At 54.2% G+C, this 14,499-nt stretch overlaps 2 protein-coding genes across 2 annotated transcripts in view; one reads left to right on the forward strand and one right to left on the reverse strand.

Annotated features, from left to right (window-relative positions):
- ZNF609 (zinc finger protein 609) overlaps positions 1 to 392 on the forward strand; it is a 299,633-nt gene extending 299,241 nt beyond the window's left edge. Inside the window, exon 10 of the mRNA XM_073211989.1 lies at positions 374 to 392. The gene's annotated coding sequence lies outside the window, so the exon portion shown is untranslated. The remainder of the gene's footprint in view (positions 1 to 373) is intronic.
- OAZ2 (ornithine decarboxylase antizyme 2) overlaps positions 1 to 14,499 on the reverse strand; it is a 66,104-nt gene that overhangs the window by 51,073 nt on the left and 532 nt on the right. Inside the window, 1 exon segment of the mRNA XM_037009979.2 lies at positions 82 to 159. Within this exon segment, the coding sequence (XP_036865874.1) occupies positions 82 to 159 (78 nt within the window).

Genomic DNA, 14,499 nt, shown 5'->3' on the forward strand with positions numbered 1-14,499 from the left:
CCCAATCCAGGTCAGAGATTCGTTCCTGAAGCTTCTCCTCCATCACAGGCTCTGCCTGGGGGTGGCTGGGTCCAGACTCACCTTGAATGGCCTGAAGAGAAGGTAGAGTTCTCTGGGTTTAATGTCCACAGGGAGGCCGCTGACGAACAGTGTCCGGACCTAGGGACAGAGACCACAGTGGTCAGGGCCAGTTTGACAGAGGATAAGGATGATGGCTTTTCCTTCGGGAAGGAACTGGAATACTCCTAGTTCACAGAGTTCAAAGTGGAATTCAGTATTTCCTGGCCCTCCTTTGGAGGCCGAGGCAAATGAACACTCAGTTACTTAGCATTTAACTTTTCAAAGCCCTTTCTGTACACTTTCCTTTCTCCAGGGTCATCCTGCAGGTGTCACAAGAAGCACATGCTGAGCGCCTCTCTGCACAGACTGGCTGCTGCTGAACAGCCACAAGAACAGAGAGCTGTGTTGCATAAATGCATAGACCAAGGATCCTTTTTCAGGCCAAGGACCCCTTTGAGACCTGGAGAAAGTTACAGTGTCTTACTCCTAAGAAGATGCAAAAGTAAAAATGTATGTATTTTCCAGAAGATGCCCATGAAGCCCTAGTTGAGAGACTCCATCTGGTCTAAGGAAGAGACAAAGATGTAAATGAATCCCAAGTCCTACACCATACTACACCCTGCAGCAATTTCAAGAGGGCCCAGCACTTCCGTATCCATCTCCTAGTGCTTCCTACACTGGATGTAGGTTCTTCAATGGTAGGGAGGGTGTTATATTTTTGCCTCTATGACCAGCTCCTAGCATGGTGTTGGTACCAAATGTTTACTGAATAAGGGACCTGGGTCAGGAGTCAGAGATGGAACAATGCGGGGTTTTGAAGAATGCGTAGGATCTTGCTAGCTTTAAGTGAGGCAGATAATGCTGTAAATTACCAGCCTCGCCCTCAACATCATTACAAGTTGGTGGTAAAGCCAAGTCTAGCCACCAGGTGTCCATCCTGTGACTCTAGCGAATCCTGACCTCCTGAACTGCGGTTGAGGTCCAGGAGAGGGTAGGCAGACACACTTTCCTAATTCACCACTGCTAGCTAAATGCTTCTGGCACTCAAGGCTAAATTAGCAAGGCCAGATCAGCTAATAATTGTAAGTGGGGAGGGAGGATTTTCCATAGTTGAGATCCATTAAAAATACATCTTGGAACTGCGGCTTTTTGAGTAATGAAATATTCGAATGCGCAGAGCTTCCACACACTTGGCTCTTGTTTCGAGTTGTATCTCGTACCCGTAAGCCGAGCATGGATCTTCTCAACTAATCACGGTCAATTTAAGAAAAAGTTCACATGCCTCAGCCCACCCCACACATGGCCACTCTTGAAAGCATTTAGATGCCCTACAGTGGCCACAACCCCTTTTCCAGAGGCACCAAAGAACTTCCTCCATGCCCCAGTGCTGGCCCGCTGAACCCAGGCAACAGCCTTTTTAGAGACAATGCCTTGAGTCAGGAACTTGGGGCAGCCGGGCAGTTACACTCAACACCGAACATGCCCAACACACACACAGACACCCCCCCACCACAGAGAACACACAGACCTCAACAACAGAGCCAGGAATGGTGAAGGAAACCAGCCCCGATAGCTGCTGGTTTCACCACCCCCACCCACGCAAGAATAACTCCCAGCCCACAGCTGATAAAGAATGCATAAAGACAAGCTTCTTCCTTCACGTGACTTTTTGCCAAGAAGCATTCCCAGCAGAAGCTCCTGCCACCTCGGACACATCTTCCCCCTTTGATGAGCCTCTCCCTCCCCAGACACGCCTCTGCTCCCTGGGGCACCTCCCACAGCCCCCCTGGGCAGCCCTACGGGAAGCCGGACAGCCCAGGCTCCAGGACGGGCAAAAGGGAGCTCAGACTCCGGGTGCTGCCGTCCTCGACACCCCTCTGCCCCTTGATGGAAGGGCATCATGTAAACCCCCAAACAGAAGAGACCCACTCCGCTTGTACAGCTTGTTCTTTGGGGGCAGCAGACCTGGGACTCAAAATCCAGGTCCCCCAACTACTCATCCAGGCTTGCTGCTTTTGGGTGCCAGGGCTTGGGCACCCAGCCCATCCCCAGAGGACGGAATGAAGGAGTGCAAGCCAGCCAGGACCATGCCCTATGGACCCGGGTCAGTACTACTCCCTCCTTCCCGGGATGGTGGGATGGGGCTTTGGTCACAATGCAAAGCCAGGGCTGCCGCACAGAAACCTCTGCCTCAGTTCTCCCCAGGGGCCACCCATTTCAGCCAGGCTAATTTTAAACCCTTCCTCAAAAGGCTCCTTTCTGGCCAGACCTCCCCAGGGGCCCCCTCAAATAACAAGCTCTCAGCACAAAGTTTCCTGCTTAGGGCAGGGGTGGGCTAAGTCCAGGGAGCGTTCTCTCCTTCCCAGCTCAGATCCTTGTTTCCAGCCTTCCCTCTGGGCTAGATGAGCCTTTTCCTGTTTCCATCTTTTAGGCTCCACAGTGTCCAAAAGGCTACAACACAGCTCCCATCATACCCCTGGCCACCTCTCAGGACACGAACTGAGGCCAAGGCCGTTATGCATTAGGTGATGGGTCCCTACCTGCCAGGCTGCAGACCCCTTGCTGGGAACTAACTCCTGCTTCCAACTCCATCAGGTCCTCTCCTTGGTTCTTTCTTAGCCCTAAGGATGCCACAGATGAATGACATGCCCTCTGCCTATCCCTTTGTATGGACAGGGAAACTGAGGCTCGCATGATTTAGTTTGGCAAGAGCAGAGCTGGGTAAGACCCAGGAGTTCTGACTCAGCTGTCTGTGCCAGCAGCAATCCATCAGGCTGTGGGGACAGAGGGAGCAGCACCTGGGCAGCCCCGCTAGCCCCACGGGGAGGTGAAGGGTGGCCACACAGCTATTTGGAAGCCAGCCCTTCCTAAGGCACTTGTTTAGTATGACAGGAAAGCTGAAGTGACGGGCAGAACAAGTAGCAGCTGGCAAACCAGAGGCAGAGAGAAGCATGAGCTCACAGGCTGGTCAGCTATGTGTGGGGGGCACCCGAAGTTCCAGATCCACCCCGACTCCTGCTTCCACCTCTATCAGGTCCCACCCCACCCCATCAACTCCAACTCCAACCACGGCACTGGTGTGTCTCAAGGCCACTGCTCGCACTGCCCCTTAGCCCACCCTTCCTCCTTCCTTAACTGAAGGGCACCCCTCGTTCAGGCCCCTCTATCTCCTCACTCTCCTTTCCTTCCTCTGAAGTCCTATGCGGCCTTTAGACCCCCTGCCTTATAGAGTTCCCACCTACCTGAGCTTACCCCCTCAGACTCTACAAAACCCCTGCTCCCCGACAGGAGCCAAGTCTCACAACTTTCCTCTCCTCCAAAGTGCCTAGACTCAGGCCTCCACACTGAGATGTCCCCTGTCTCCATGCACCTCAGACCCTCCAGAGAAATTCAGTCAGAGGTAGACATGGCCCAGCATGACAAAGCACCACCATCAATGGGACAGAGAACGGCTTCGTCAGAGTGGAGGTTGCACCCCAGCTTTACGCTTGGCTTGGGGAAGCGGCTTCATCTCTCTGAATCTGTTTCTTCACCTGCACGTCGAGGATGCCACCTACTCCCAGGATGGGAGCTCCCTTCACTCTACGCCGGCACATAGGAGAGGCGCAATGAAATGCTTGTTCCCGTTGGCCTCCTGTAATCACAGCATTTACTTGCATAAAAACCTCACTCTCAGGTACCAGGAGCCATTTATTTTATAAGTCTGCCTGGTGAGGCAGGATAGGGTCCAGCTTGGGAGTGCAAGCAAGGCAACCTTAGATGGCCGCTGGGCACTCCAGTGCTCCTCTTCCCCGGGGAAGCAACGCCCAAGGTGGGCAGCACCATGGAGATGAGCTTGTTCAATACCCTCATTTTACAGATGAGGAAACTGAAGGCAAGCTGACGGTACAGTCAGGATCCTCTACAGCCAGCGGGGACAGACACATACAGCTACTTCTCCAAGGTGGCCAACTAGTCCTGTGTCCCGGGCTGGCACTGGAGACCATGTCTCCATTTCTGCTTCTCTCATGTCACTCGCTGGTGTCAGCCCTGCGGCAACAGGGAGCAACATTTAGGGAAGAGGTTGGGTGCAGACCCCAACCACTGGTTGATGTCAAGACGGAAAGATCAACCAAAGAACCCAAGGCCTGGGTTTATTACAAGAATTCACCACAAAAATGTTCTCAAGTATTTGAGGAAAGCGTAAGTGGTGATTCACACAACCCCAGGCTGCTAGAAAGCACCAAACTTCATTTAACTGGGCTGTATGCTCACCCCTTCTCCATACATATCCAGACAACCCAGGGGAGTACCTCCCTCCTGTCCTGAGACGTGAAAGCAACACAGTCTTTTAAAAATGGTCCTCTTCATGGCAAGGACCAGCAGACAGTGCTGAAGCACGGCCACATCCTTAGCACAGTGGGAAGGTATGTTTGGAACGAGGTAGAGAGGGTACTGGGGAGGATGTAGAGAAACAATGGAGAATCCTTAGAAGTCAGTGAAAGAAGAAATGTGTGGAGGAACAGCTCTTCTGTGGAACCCGCTGGGAGCACGAAATCGGCCTGGAAGAGGAACTTGGCCAGAGAGGCATCCCCCTCCAGGACATCGCAGACATGGCTGTGTGGCCTTTGTGATGGTCAAGGGCAGACGAGGCTTTGCTGGAGATCTGAGCCAGCGCTGGGCCTGCCTGGAGGAACCAACTGGCCTTTGGCACCACAACATCCCCCCTGTCCAGCAAGGTTCTGGGGCTACCGACGCTGCTCTTACCTTAGACAAATCCTGTCGCCTGTCTCCCAGGGTTGCCAGGAGCAAGCGAGTGGGGAAGTTCCAGCCCCACGGGCTATCACCAGATGCACACTTCCTGGGGTTGTCTAGGTCTTTGCGTATGTTCTTGGGCTCTTGCCTTCCAGCTAGTGCTGGACTTGGAGGGCCTGGGGGCTCCCAATGACCTCTTGACGGCTCCTCACCTCCTCCAACAGAGGCCCCTGCAGCTCACTCCCAGGGTTCCAGGAGGGGCAGGGAAGGGCTGCACAGCACAGGAGCGGCACAGAAGTAGACGCTCCCATCCTCCACCTCATTCTTGAGGCTCCCAGGGGGGAAGGGCCCTTAGAAAGAGCCTCCCAGCCACACTCTAGTCCCAGCACAACACAGAACCCAGGCTCCCGGGCTGCCCAGTCCCTGCCTTCAGGAAAGGTGAAAACATCTTCCAGGTCTTTCCTCTCCCTGGCAGCCCTCCCCAGCCCAGAGATACGATTACTTTTTAAAAAGAAGTAGGAAGAAGGGCTCCGAGGAACTCATCCATATCTATGTACCAGTGATATTCTTCTTCAGACAAACTGACACTTGTTTACAGATCTTCAGAAAAAAAGGCAATCAAACAAAAACCTTCAGAAGCAAAGCGACAGCAACACCCAAGGCATCAGCCTAACTGCACAGATTCAGGCCTCTGTGGAAAAGGCTTCCAGGCGGGATCTCTCTCAGCCTCGGACACTCCCACAGGCAGATCTGTCACTCAGGTGTCCCCAAGCCGAGCAAGCTCTCTCAACAGTGGCTGCTCAGAGGTCTCCCTCCTCCCAGGGCACACACAGGGCCCAGCTGACAGGGGACCCTGCAGGAGCGGGAGGGTGGCTGATGGGAGACAAGCTGGGGAAGGGGTTCTGTATGGGGGAAGCCGCCAAGCAAGGGTGGTGTGAAACAGGCCTAGGGCAGTGGGGCCAACGGGGCCCTCCCTCTCCAGCAACGAGGACCCCACCCGCAGGCTGGGTCCAGCCACTCTGCCCTCCCCTGCAAGGGGAGGAGCAGGCCCGAAGCAGACAGCTCCGTAGCACCAACTCCCTCCAACCTTTTTGACACAAAAGGCCGTCTTCATGCTGAACGTTAACCACTCAACTTCTCAGTGAAAGGCAGCAGCAGGGCATTGTGGCTGAGAGGACAGGCTCCATGAGTACCAGCTTTTATTAGAGATGGAAAAGGGTAAACACTGGCTTCAAAAACAGTGGTATACCTTGGAGAGTAGAGCTTTTATCCTTTAAGTCTGAAGGACGAGCACAGCCTTCTGCAACCCCCCAGCCCTGCAATCTCCAAACTGTTCCCTGGGCTGCAGGACCACCCAACCCGAGGAAGGGCCTTTCTCCACAAAGGACGCTGAGCTGGAATATTTCAGGGTCATCCCCACCCCTCCCCCACTTCACCCCCAAACAAACCCCACAGGCCCACCAGGAACACTCTCCCCCCTCCTGCCTCCTAGCCAAATCTGCCTCAGAAGGCGGAGACTCGAGAAGACTCTCCCTGGGAAATGACCCTGGGCGACAGAAGCGTCCTATCAGAGAGATGACAGTGGTGTTTGGAAACTGATCCTATGCAGCAATCCTTTAGCATCTCTGAAATTTAGGATTCAATCTAGGAAGAACTTGCAACTGTCCCCTCCCTCAAAGGCGCTTACTTCAAACCCCGCCTACTGGCTGCTTGGTCTGAGCAATCTGGGTATCTTCTGGATGGAAACACCACTTAGGGAAGGGGGTGGGGCAGGAGGGAAATCCAAACAGGGAAAACAAGCCTCTCATAAGCCCTAACTCCCAGCCCAGCAGCAATGAAATGAAGAATATGTGAGCTGGAAGAAACCTTACTTTTAGATGAAGAAACCAAGGTGAGTTGCTTATGTCACCGAGCATGTCAGAAGCAACCCATGTCCCCAGGACCTCATGACTCAATAGCCTTTTGCAGACCTTGACCTCACACCACCAACCCACTCAGACCCCAGTGAAGTCAGCCTTGGGTGCCAGGAACAAGTGATCTTCAGCTTCTGAGCTAAGAAAGCAGAAACAGCCCCTTGCAGAAGGTTGACTTGGGGGAGAGGGGATTCCCACTTGGCGATTAGTCCTAAATAGAACCGGTTACAGGGAAGCCAAAGGGAAGACTGACAGAATGCCAACCAACAGTGGCTGAGTGGGAGCAGCCTTGTGCCCTGCTGACTTGCAGGCAGGGGACCAGAGCAGGGCCTCACACACGCCTCAGACAGGACAGCTGGGCACGTGTAGCCCCAGAAAGCCCCTGAGTCCCAGTGGAAGCCCAGGCCACCCCCTGAGCTCACTACCCCCACCCACCAGACCACGGGAGTTTATGAGCTGCAGCCTGCATTATACAAAGCAGATAACTTTCCTGATATAAAGACACTGAAGGTCTGTTTTAAACTTGTAGCATCCATTATCACGGCCAGCTCTGCTCTGGCTTCTCCAAGGAGAAGAAAACCCATTGAGAACCAAGACACTGGGCTTATTAGGCTCAGGCTCTGCTCTGACCAGATGTGGAAACCAAGAAAAAGAGCCTCAAACCAATTGTCAGGGAGCCTGGGTTGCAGTCCAGCTACCAGACAGGCAGGTGGCTGCCTGGCCTTCCTCCACCTCAGCTACAAAGAGGGGGACTGTCTCAGTCATTCTCTCTACCTTCTAAGACACCAAGAGAAGCAGAAGGTGACTGAGCCTCGGAATAAGGCTCAGGCACTGTCCTCCGTTTGCTCAGAGCTTAATGCTTTCCTTCCACCCACAGGAAGGCAAAGAAGTGGTGCTGAAGGGGATAGAGAGCAGAGCTGAGAGCTCAGAAAGTCAGCATCCAGGCCTTGGGCTGCCGAGATGGGCCTGGTGGTTGCAGGGGTCTCTGCTGGGGCAACATTACAGTTGTGGAGAAGAAACCTCAGAGTAGTCACATCTTCCCCTTGTGGAGGGTCCTTTCTTTTGCGTGTGTATGTGGGGCATGGGTGGGGGTTGATTCTGCCATGCTTAGTCTTGGCACTAACAGGTCGCTCTTACCCCTCCCGAGGGAAAGAAGTCCCTGAGTGGGGCCACTTGACGAGAGGTGGATGGAATGTGGCGACATGGTCCGCAGACCCAGGACTTATAAGGGCTGAAAAGGACACGGGAAAAGAGCAAGCAGATACAGCCAGACAGTGGATGCGAACCGGGACCCACGCTCCCAGAATGCTTCCTACAAGGAGCTCCAGGCTGCTCTGCCCCCAGGCCAGGATGCCACCCAGCTTTCCTCCTGGCAGCCCCCACCCAGGACACTTTCAATGCCCTCAGAGTCTGACCTGGTGTGGGGAAGTCCCAGGCTTAGGGTCTGTTCCAGAGTTTGCCTGTCCCTAAATCACATATTATCAGGGTTTGCTCTGAGGCCCCATTCTGGCCAGCACACTATGGTTTCCAGGTCCTTCACACCCGCCAGCAGTACATGGGCCTGCAACAATCCTTTGATGTAACAGAGGGCAGTTTGGCCCATTCTACAGATGAGGAAACCAGCTCATGGATGAGGTGCCTGGCCAGCCGGTGGCAGAGAGGGGGTCAAGCCCAAGTTGCCTGGGAAGCTGGGACTCTTCCCCTACAGCTTGCAGTGTGTCCTAGAGTTCCAATAGTGTGTGCGTACAGGAGGGGGGAACCAAGCTGGGGGCGGAGAAGTTCTCTAAACGGAGGGTCAGGGCTGGGCAGGTACGAAATCGTAAATAAGAAGACTTCACACCTCATACTACTTCTAGGCTCGGGAACAGAAGGCTTAATATCTTGGGAACACACCTGGTCAAAGCTGGTTTTAAGTACCAGCCTGCACCTCATTTAGGGAACCAGACCAAACAGCATTGTGCAGACTCACTGCCATGACTGGGTGACTGCTTTCCATGTGGTTCTTGACAGAGCCAGGGCCCAAGGCTTTCAGAAGCAACTCAGAGCGGCAGGCTCACTGGGCCCCCAGCATGGAGGCCTCCTGGGTGAGGCTCCCTTCCTTTCTGTACCACCCACCGCCCCTGTCCCTCCTATTGCTGTGTTGGAAAGCCAGTGCAGACCTACTCTCTGCCCCCTGTGTTTGGCAAGAGTTTAAGTTGTCACCACTGCCACATGCCACCCCACTATTTCAAAGCACTGGTTTAGGCAAATCTTACACCCCTCCTCCAGCTCCAAAATCAGTATCTTCAACCCTTAACCACGTGTTGTTATTCCAGCATGAACACACAGCCCCGAGCCCACCACTTGACTAAGGCAGATGAAGCCTGACAAGATATTCCCTAACCTAATGCCCCTGCTGGGAGAGGGTGTCTGTTGAGGGATGGAAGTTGCTTCTAGCACCTGCATTCTGGTTTGGAGCTTCTCTATCACAAACACATGTGGATCCCTCCATCCCAAGCCCCAATCATACACCAAGCACAGGCACCAGTCTGGGTAGAAGCTCTTCACAGCCTTCACAGCAACAAAGATTCTCAAAAATGGTCTCAGGTCCTATTCCAGTAACCTTTCCTGACCAGCCCTGCCTCCCCTGGCCATAAAAGCCCAACACCCAGCTGGAGAAGGGGAGGCTGGCTAACCACCAAGACGAGCTGGGTACTCTAGACCCTTGTTCTTTGGCCTGGTGGTCCGGGTCACACCCTGGGAGTCTGAGGCCTGTACATTAACCACACAGGTGGCTGTGAGAACTTGTCAAGAGCCTCTGTTCAGTAGGCCATAAACCACTAAAGGCATGACAGACAGGTCCAGCTAGACACTGCACTATGGCCAGCCCCTGCTATTGTTCTGGAGGCCTCTGGCACAGACGGACCCACCAGGGGACTCTAGGAAGACAGAACCCAAGGATACCACCACCTGCCTCGCCTCGGCACGTCTCACAGCTATAACCTTACTCTTCTTATCCAAGGGGTGCAACAGGGGGAAGAAGCAGGAGGCGAGGAGGCCGTGCTTGTCCCTGGGCAGGCACAGACCGGGCTCCGGCACATGGAGCCTGGTGGGCTATCTGCAGGCCCCACGCCATGGCAGCGCGGCTTCTGAAGGACAGTGCAGGGCTCACCCCACTGCCTCACAGCTTTGCCAGGGGCATGAGGATGCCTCTACCAGGGGTTGGCAGAGGAACAGACAAGGCACCGGATGTTGCTACTGCCCAAACCAATGGTCAGGCAGAGGCTGGGGGCCACCGGGGGTTGCCAGAACCTAGCGCTCTAGTTCAGCTCTGGGTAACCAGGGGTGGGAGCCCTTGGACCAGGAGCTCAGCCCTCAGGGCAGATGGGGTGGGCCCTCTACCTCTCAGGACTGCCTGGAAGCCCAACAGGATAAATTGGTGGAGAGCAGGGGAGCAAAGCATCCTGAGGTTCATGTCTTGCCTCTAGGTAAGAGTATTCACCAGCCCTGCTCGGAGAGGGGGATGAGAAGCAGCCAGGATGTCCTAACGCTGATGAGCCTTTGAAGCTGGCTCTCACTGGGGCGAGGCTTTCCACGTGCAGGGAAGGAGGAGGTAAGGAGACCCAGGAGGACGACCCCCCGGAATGACAGGCAGTCACTTCAGAGCAAGTACCATTTCTTTAGTTACAATGTCCAAAGCAGCAGGGTACCAAGGGGAGTGTGAAAGCAGGAAGCCCCAGTACAGGCAACAAGAGGGTGTTACTATCTGTAGAAAACTGAAAAATGGTAAAACTGACTTGGTCTGATTTTTACTGTCACCACATAATGGCAATTGTAAACAGTATCTGTGATAAAACGCTCCTCCTGCAGGGGCTGACAGCGCCCATCAGCCCACCTTCAGATGCCATCAGCCCCAAGGGAACAAACCTGAAGACAGTCTCTGGGCTTCTGTGTGGGATTCTGGCATCGCCCAAAGCTTGGGTCCCAAAACCTTAAGTTGCGGGAAACTTTTCTCTTCAAGTTTCACCAGAAACCGCAACATGGAACGGAACAGCAGGTACAGTGCGTGCTCTAGGTTCAAACTCCAGCTTCGCCACCAACTAGCTGCAGGAAAGCTATTCAACCTCTGTCTCAGGCTGTTCGTTTATAAATGGTGATGACCCTTCAGAGTGCTGCTGTCAACCTTAAGTGAGTTAAAACGGTAAAAACTTAGAACAACGCCTGGCACAGATATTACATACAGGTTTACTGCTCTTAGTACAGCCTCTTCACTAGGTTGAGCACAGGAGGCATAAGCACAACCACCCCCAATAAGCAAGGGAGGCTGACTTACCAGAATCTGCCTAAACCCATCTGCCTGCGCCCTGTTTCCAGGTAAAATCCCAGAAGCAGAGATGCCTCCCTTCCCTCCTACCAATAAAAGCCTGCAGACAGAGAACCACAATATCCCAGATTGTCAGATGCTTTTAATGGCAGAGAAGAACAAAGGGGAGGTGCCCGAGTCACACGCTGTACCCCAGAGTTCCTTCCCCTTCACCTAGAGTGCTAACCCTGGCCCTGGTCAGGATGGGCCGGTCTGCCCTGGATCCAATACACAAGCAAACTGGGGCTGGGTGGGCAGTGAGGCGCCAAGACCCCTGGGCCAAGCTGCAGCCCCTCTAGCCACCATTAATCCCTGCCTTTTCATAGCTTACCAGTAGGCTGGCAAAAAACTCCTTTAACTCTTAGAAACTTGAACCTCCCCCCACAACTCAAGATTCCAAATACCACCTGTCCCCTCAGGGGGTCCCCCAATGAATAATGACTGCAACTTAGAATTACCTTGCATGATAAAAGTAAAGTCTCCATTTTCAAAATGGAATATGTTTTCAAATCATATATTCCCCTCCCAAGAAACACTGAACTAGCCATCCCTAAAGAATCACTAAGACAGACAAGCTTGGGTCTGAGGCTCAAAGGCAAGCCTGCCCCCAGCAGGGTATATGTGCTGTACTACTTCACCTTTGGGGGCTCAGGCACCAGCCACGATCTGCTTGGGGTAGGGTAGAGCCTTAGGCTGCAAGGGACATTAAGTTCCTTCCCCTACAGACCCACCCCTTAATTCCTCCTGACCTTCCTTAGCTTTCAAAGGTTATCAAAGCCACTAACATGTCTCCTTCCCAAGTGGCAGAAAAATTTTAACTTCCCCCAAGCTTGCATGATCTTGTGCTCTTCGTAATGTGGCCGTGAATACTGGTGCATTGTAGCAAACTGCTGTTAGTCTCCCAAACAAGCCCTGTGGCTCTACTCTCCACCCCCTATTTTTATACACGCTATTTCCTCTTCTTGGAATGCTTTTCCCACCCTCACAGGTCTGACAACCTCCTATTCAGCCACATCTGGGGTGGGGGTGCTGACCTCTAACCTGTCTGTGCACCACCGTATCACTTGGTGATATCCCCTAATTTGATCACATACCATCACTTTCTGGCAAGTCTCCATCTCCCAGTCTGTGATTTTTCACCTATATTCCTGACCCCAGGTCCAGAAAAGGAACCTAATGCTTACAATACAGATGGAGCCCCCATGGGTAGAGTGGGCAAGCAGGGAAAGTCAAGGCTACACAAAGCAGCTTAAGACTAGCAGCCCCACGGATACCCTCTCCTGGCACCAGGAAGCCTAAGTAAGCCCTTTCTCCAGAGACCTAACACCTTTAGGAGTTGAGGTCTTAGAGTGGGCAAGTAGGGTTCCTTAGTTTTCTAGGCTTGCTGTAACTCATCTCCAGCAGTCACCTGGGAAGAGCCTGCCTGGGCCAGCCATGAGAGTAAACCAGCACTGCCAAGGCTCAGTCCCCACACAGTGCATCTTGGGTTTTGCAGAATGGACTGCCTAGAGAGCATCTAAGCAAAAGGAAGGAATTTGGTTCCAGTTCAAACCAAATGCAAGATGGAATTCCAGCAGAAGAGCTCTCGGCCCACTGTTCAGAAGGCTAAGGAGGGGAGGGGGCCGATCCTCGTGCCTAAACTGACTAGAGCAGACGCGGAGCTCCAGGTCCCCAGAGCCCTTAGTTTTAGACCTGTTGAACACAAGCCCATGGCTCTCCGTCAGTGCCAGCTGTACTGACTCCCCAAATCTCCACTGTGCTGTATGTATGTAGCCCATCTTCACCCCCAAGGAGAAAGAGCAAGGACTCCACTTCTTGAAGATTCTGCCCTCTCAGAAAAAGCACGTAGAAAAAAGCAACCAATACCTCAGATGCTTTCCCTGAACCTTATCTTGGCCACATGGGTCTTCCTTCCCACTTCAAAGGGGCGGGTATGAAGGGCAGCCCAGCCTCTCGGATGGCATGAAGGCCCTGCTGGAATCCAACTGCTAGCCTAGTGGCATTCTGGGTCCTTGCACAGCTTCACTTGCACCCTTTCCCTCCCCCAGTTTCAGCCCTCAGGGGCCAAGAAAAGATTTCTCACACACCTGCAAACCTGTCACCCTCTCCCAATCCTCAGGTGGGATTCTGAACAACCAGGGAGTCAAAATGGGCTTAAGGTCACCAATGCCAAGGGCCTATCAGCATCGAGGTACAATAAGGGACAAGGTCTCCAGGAGCCAAAACCACCCTACACCACACCAGTGGACAGATGGCCCTCCCTCGCCATCCTTCAGAGTGAAAAGTTGTCTATTCTGCCCTGCCCCCAAAAGAGCCGGATCTAGATTCTCAAGATGCCACATCATTGGTGGACTGGGGCTGGCAGCAGGCCTCTGAATTACTAAAAGTGGGAGCTGGCAGCGTGACCCTCCCACCAGCCCTCCCACACGGAGAAGCCCAACCCAGCAGGGGGCCATTGCCGCCATTCTGCACCAAACCTATGGCATGGCCGGCCCACCGGCACCGCCACTGGATTGGAGGGAGGTAGCAACGTCAGCCACACTAGGGGCTCTGCGGTTTCTCCCCCAGACCAAGGGGAAGGGAGCTCAGGGTGGATAACTTGAGGTGGATAAGGCCCTTGGTTTCCTGGGCAAGGGCATGCCAGGGCGCGGCAGGAAGGGTCTCTTAGCCCTGGAGTGACACAGCAGAGGCCAGAGGCCCTTTGAGGGAGCTGCGAAGCCTGACCCCCTTCCACCCCAGTTCTTGTCTGTGCGGGCCTGCTCCCGGTCTTCATTCGCTGAGAGCCTTAAGGCTTACATCCACCTTACCCCACACACCCTTCCCAGTTCCTCCCTCCCATTGACCACCCAGCTACTCGTGATTCCACGGAACCACCTCACACTCCCTCCTCTTAGCACATGGCCCGTGGACAAGATAATGCCGCCTCTCCTGGCACAATCCCACCCAGGCCAGCTTTGGGGTCCTGAGTTGGCTGCCAGGGCAAAACTGGAGGGAGGAACCGGGAACTGATTATTTTTAGACATCTCCTTCCCAACTTAACTGCCAGCCTAAGTTCTGGGGCTGTGAGGAAAGCTCATCCATACCCCCATGACTACAACTCTAGTGAACCAATGTGCCGCACTGCCGGTCCCTGTCTCCAAGGTCACTGGGAGGGGTCAGGGTGGAAAGTGCACGGGAAACGGTGCCGCCCGCCCGCCGTGCTAACCCCCCTCTGTTCCTTCCAGCATTGGCGGGAGTCGCGGCCATGCGGGAGAAGCGCCTCGGAAGAGGGCAGCGAGCCCCGCCGGGAGTGGAGAACGAGGGACGCGCGGGCAGCAGGCGGGGGGCGGACTCCGCGCGGCTCGCCCACCACGGGACGCACGGCCGGCGGCCGGCGCGCGGCCCGCCCTGAGCCCGGGAGGGCGGGGAGACAATACCCGCTCGGCGGGGCAGTCCAGGCCGCTCGCCACC

Source organism: Manis javanica, chromosome 8 (assembly GCF_040802235.1).
Source record: "Manis javanica isolate MJ-LG chromosome 8, MJ_LKY, whole genome shotgun sequence".
NCBI classification, from domain to species: Eukaryota; Metazoa; Chordata; class Mammalia; order Pholidota; family Manidae; genus Manis; species Manis javanica.